Genomic DNA, 5,412 nt, shown 5'->3' on the forward strand with positions numbered 1-5,412 from the left:
ATTCTTCGTACATAGATATGTGATCATGATAGAATAAAAATTCTCACTGTTTTACATCATGTCTTTCGACATTTTAAGTTTCTTAATATCGCGATAATATTAGCGTTTTCCTGCTATTGTATTCTCCATTGTAAACGTTATAAAATTACGAAAATTGCAGTCGTTGGCCATTAGTAATTAGTTTACGAAATATGAAATATTTAAAAAAACTGTTTAAATCTCGATACATATTTATTATAATCTTTATTATAAATTATAATTAATACGCGTTGCCGAAGATTTTCTGCAATCTTTGATTTTTAAAAATATAAAAAAAATTAATTTGATTGGAATAAGTATATTTGCATAATATTGAATTTTATTTGTAGATATATACTTTGTCAAAGAAAATAAATAATAAAACAAAATATATTCATGAAAGGGGTTTAAAAAGTGCAATTTTCATTTTTTAATTTCATGCAACGTCATTTTTAAATTTCATACGTTGAATATATAAACATATATTTATTTTTATTGGGTTTTTAAATATGTTAATTTTTCTAAGATGAATGGAATGAGACTTCTTTTCGATTTAGGTAATTTGTTTTGAAAATGCTCTATGAAGTAATTATGATATATTTTTTTTTAATCTTGCACTTAATTTTTAGATGTTTTTATAGTACTTTTGCCATAAAATAATTACAATATAATTAATTGTAGTGTTATAATGCATATTTTATTTGTTGATTTTATAATAATGATTACTTGAATATGTTAGGTTTTCTCAAACGTTTTTGAATGTATATGCTTTATTACAACTCATTGATTCCGATATATACAGCGTGATTAATCGGGAAACAACGATGTGTGCATCGATACGATAATACACATTGTGCTCGGTGTGATATTCTTAGTCACGTTTATTTGCGCTCCGATTACGTAGCGTACAATAAGAGCAAACGTCATTAAGTACATGCGCATGTATAAAATATGTTAATAAAAAAATTTAGGCATGATATATTCCTCGACAGAGACTGCGTATATAATAATTAAATGTCAATGATTTTGTTCTCGATTAATTTTAATTTATTAATGAAAAAGTCTTGTGAAGATATAATCGCTTATATATATAAGTACTTGTAGATTGTATTTTGATTTTTTTGTAAAATGGCATATTCTGATATTTAAAGATGTAAACATTAATATTTTGTTACAGTATCCAATGACGACTGTACTTTACGATCCTAGTTGTAAAAAGGAACCATCTACAGGAGCATCTACGCAATACGGACAAGAGAAAGAAATCTGTATGAAACTGTTCGAAAGATGGAGCGAATCAGAACAAGTGCAGTTTGTCGAACAGCTGTTAGCACGAATGTGTCATTATCAGCACGGACACATCAACGCATATTTAAAACCAATGTTGCAGAGAAACTTTATTTCGCTTTTGCCGAGTAAGTACGCTTTACGCTTAATATATTTTTACACACTCTTTGTACGCGTTTTGAATGATATTTCTAATTGCATCTTTAAAACGATTTTAACAAATATCAAATGAATGATTTACAGAAAAAGGATTGGACCACGTGGCAGAAAATATTCTGTCTTACCTTGACGCAAAATCACTTGTTTCTACAGAACTAGTATGCAAGGAATGGCATAGGGTTATTAGTGAAGGAATGCTTTGGAAAAAGCTGATTGAACGTAAAGTTCGAACGAATTCAGTTTGGAGAGGTTTAGCTGAAAGGAGAGGATGGTAAGTGAAAATTTATGATATATGTGTATAAACTACAAAACTTGTGACAAACAAACACAAATATGATACGTACACAAAGCATTTTGACATTCTGACAAATAAAATGTACGTAAAATATTTCTTTACATTTTTTTTATTTAATTTGTGGACTTTCAGGATACAGTATCTTTTTAAACCGAAACCAGGCGAAGCCCATCCCAATCACAATTTCTACAGATCTCTTTATCCAAAAATTGTCAAAGACATCGAAAGTATGGAGAACAACTGGAGAATGGGTCGATTCACTCTTCAAAGAATCAACTGTCGTAGCGAGAACTCTAAAGGCGTTTATTGTCTGCAATATGACGATCAGAAGATAGTTTCCGGACTCCGAGACAACACGATTAAGATCTGGGACAGAAATACTTTACAATGTATCAAGGTGTTGACAGGCCATACGGGTTCTGTACTTTGTTTACAGTATGATGATAAGGCTATAATATCCGGTTCCTCGGACAGTACCGTGAGAGTTTGGGACGCTACTACAGGCGAGATGGTTAATACATTAATTCATCATTGTGAGGCAGTACTGCATCTTAGATTTAACAATGGCATGATGGTAACTTGCTCAAAGGTCAGTCAAAGAGAAGCGATGAATTTTTATGTTTTCATGTTTTCTAATTTTCATTTAGTTGGATTTCATTACTAACAATAATTATCATTTGCAGGATCGTTCTATAGCAGTCTGGGATATGACATCGCAGACAGAAATTGCGTTGAGAAGAGTATTAGTAGGGCACAGAGCAGCAGTGAACGTAGTTGACTTTGATGAGAAGTATATTGTTTCTGCCAGTGGTGATAGGACTATCAAAGTATGGAACACCTCTAATTGCGAATTTGTGCGAACGTTGAACGGACATAAACGCGGCATAGCGTGTTTGCAATATAGAGATCGCTTAGTAGTTAGTGGCAGTAGTGATAATACTATACGATTGTGGGACATCGAGTGTGGCGCTTGCTTACGTGTTTTAGAAGGGCACGAAGAGTTAGTGAGATGTATTCGATTCGATAGTAAGCACATCGTCAGCGGTGCTTATGATGGGTAGGTAAATCAAAATCCAATTCAATTCTGATTTTAATTCTACGTTTGTAACGTTTTTATGTGAAATTATAGCTATAAGCAATTAGAAAATTTATATATGTATATATGCATCACACACACACACACACACACCTATACTTATTATGAGATATTTTATTCCTATTTTTTTAGAAAAATAAAATATAATTTTTATTTTTATAACGTATTATGTTTAATGTATATAAGAAACAAAAAATAATTCTACATTATAATTGATATTCATATTAGATTTCACACTAATAATTTAGAGAGTGGAATTGAAAGATGCACATTTTGCTTCAAGAATGCACTATAATTTTACAAACTCATAAGTAATTAAACTGATATTTGTTATTGTATTTTGCAGAAAAATCAAAGTTTGGGATCTTGTAGCCGCTCTTGATCCTCGTGCTGTTGCTAGTACTTTATGTTTACGCACTTTAGTGGTAAGATATTTTTGTACGCGTATTTTCTTATTTCTTATATTATATTTAGTCAACAATTTGTCAAGTGCTCCACTACATGACAATTTTCATTCATTACTAATCTTATTTATACTTCTTATTATAGGAGCACACTGGACGTGTGTTTCGTCTTCAGTTTGACGAGTTCCAAATAGTTTCATCATCTCACGATGATACGATATTAATTTGGGATTTTCTTAATTACAATCCGTCAAGCGGAAGTGTATGCAGTGGACGTCTGCCAATGGATGGAGCGCCGAACCAAGCCGATACTAGATCTCCTTCCCGTAAGTATGCTACCAAAATTGGAATTTTTAATATACATTGAGAAAAATTTCTGATTAAAAAACGGATGAACCAGAAAATTTTGATCATATCAATCAAAATTCTCAATTAGAATTATAGAAATCAAATTTCAGAAAATTTTGATTTGTCTATCTTTAACCAGAATTTTAATTAATACAACCAGATCTTCTTCTTTTTCCAATGTATATTAATTAGCACCGAGACATTATTGTGTGTCTCCAGATTAAATATAAAAATTATTAAATTTAAAAAATATTCTTATTTGCAGCATTTGAGTGACGCATCAATACGGAGATTCCTTTATTGTGATATAATTGTAAGTATATTTTATGAATTATCGTTTGCAGGTAAGATTTAGAAGCAATTTATTCAATATAAATACAAATATAATAATTCTAGTAAAAGTATAGAAAAAATAAATTGCGCGGAATTAATAACAATTGATTTTATATTTCAGACAAGTGGTTAGGTGAGTGAATCCAATGTGTTCACAACAATGTGCGCAAACAATGAAATATCCGATGATGAGTGTTAAATGTAAACAACAGCAATTATATATAGAAATGTCTGAAGGAAAAATTTGGTTGATTAATGACTTTGATTTATTGTTTGCTAGGACAGCAAAAAAATTCTTCAAGAAATAGGAAAGTAAAATGGACTGACTTATGTGAAACTATGAATTATAATTTATATATGCGCTTGACGCACCGCGTTTAGGAACAAACAGTATATTTAAAGCTGCATAAATACATCCCATGGATGTAAATGATTGTCGTCTGCTTTGGCCATATCTGGAATTCTTCTACGCTCTGTGACATGATAGAAGTCAAGACCATTTTCCTACAAAATGAAAAAAAAGAAAGACTTACAATACGTAATGTAGCGAAGCGTTTTTAGGGAGGCTGGATATTACACTTAATAAGACATTAGATGTATTATAGTAAAAGGAATTAATGATTTTTTATATAATTAATTTATGAGATAAAAAAAATTGTAAAATGTTGTTTGATTGGAGTACTTACGTGTGAATGTGTAAAAAAAAATTGTTACATGGGAGGATTATCGTGTTACACTCTCTTTTAAATGGCTCGTACAAAATGCTATGTACTCATGTTTAGAACTGCGAAAGAAACTATTGATTGAATGTATAATAGTTTTTTTAGCATTTAAATTTTGTGAAACTTATTTAAAAAGTGAGTAAAGAGCCGACAACCTCTGCACAGCCTACATTTGGTATGATACCATTTGCATTTAGAATATAAAAATTACTATTGCAGAATGTAAATATTATTATCATTATTATATTCATATCGAAACAATATAACGTGTGATCCTAAAATTATCTTAATTATTGTAAAAAAAGAAAAAGAAACGTTATTATTATATCTTGACCATTGATCTCGTTTAACTCATTTTATTCACGCTTTGTACACGTAAGTTGCTCATTTTTATATTTATCTAAATTGTCAATCGAAAATGTGAATTGTTTTTTATTTTTGTAGGAATTTAAATTTTTTGCACTTTGGTATTTCACTAAAATTAAAAAAATACTCTTTAAATATAAAAAAACTTTAATTACAAATAAATGAGACTTGCTTATTTGAATTTATGTATATAATTGAGCATATAGCATATGTAGTTTAAATGACATCATCATGCCCGAATGATTGTGATATTATAAAGCTTAAAATTAATGCTTTGTGAACAGCATTTACTAATATACATATATATGTATGTATATATTATATATATATACACATACACACACATACACACGTCACAATTCATATTTCAACTCACACGCAACG

General features: G+C 29.9%; 1 protein-coding gene across 2 annotated transcripts in view; it reads left to right on the top strand.

Moving 5' to 3' along the window:
* The window catches only part of LOC108687324 (beta-TrCP), a 20,503-nt gene extending 15,511 nt beyond the window's left edge, over positions 1–4,992 (top strand). For both annotated transcript variants that reach the window (XM_018193022.1, XM_018193023.1), the window contains exons 2-9: positions 1,196–1,433; positions 1,549–1,735; positions 1,892–2,348; positions 2,443–2,816; positions 3,202–3,280; positions 3,405–3,585; positions 3,873–3,920; positions 4,062–4,992. In XM_018193022.1, coding sequence (XP_018048511.1) covers positions 1,196–1,433; positions 1,549–1,735; positions 1,892–2,348; positions 2,443–2,816; positions 3,202–3,280; positions 3,405–3,585; positions 3,873–3,883 — 1,527 coding nt within the window. In that variant the 3' untranslated portion in view covers positions 3,884–3,920; positions 4,062–4,992. The remainder of the gene's footprint in view (positions 1–1,195; positions 1,434–1,548; positions 1,736–1,891; positions 2,349–2,442; positions 2,817–3,201; positions 3,281–3,404; positions 3,586–3,872; positions 3,921–4,061) is intronic.
* Positions 4,993–5,412: the final 420 nt, after the last annotated feature.

The sequence above is a fragment of the Atta colombica genome, unplaced genomic scaffold (genome assembly GCF_001594045.1).
Source record: "Atta colombica isolate Treedump-2 unplaced genomic scaffold, Acol1.0 scaffold205, whole genome shotgun sequence".
NCBI lineage: Eukaryota > Metazoa > Arthropoda > Insecta > Hymenoptera > Formicidae > Atta > Atta colombica.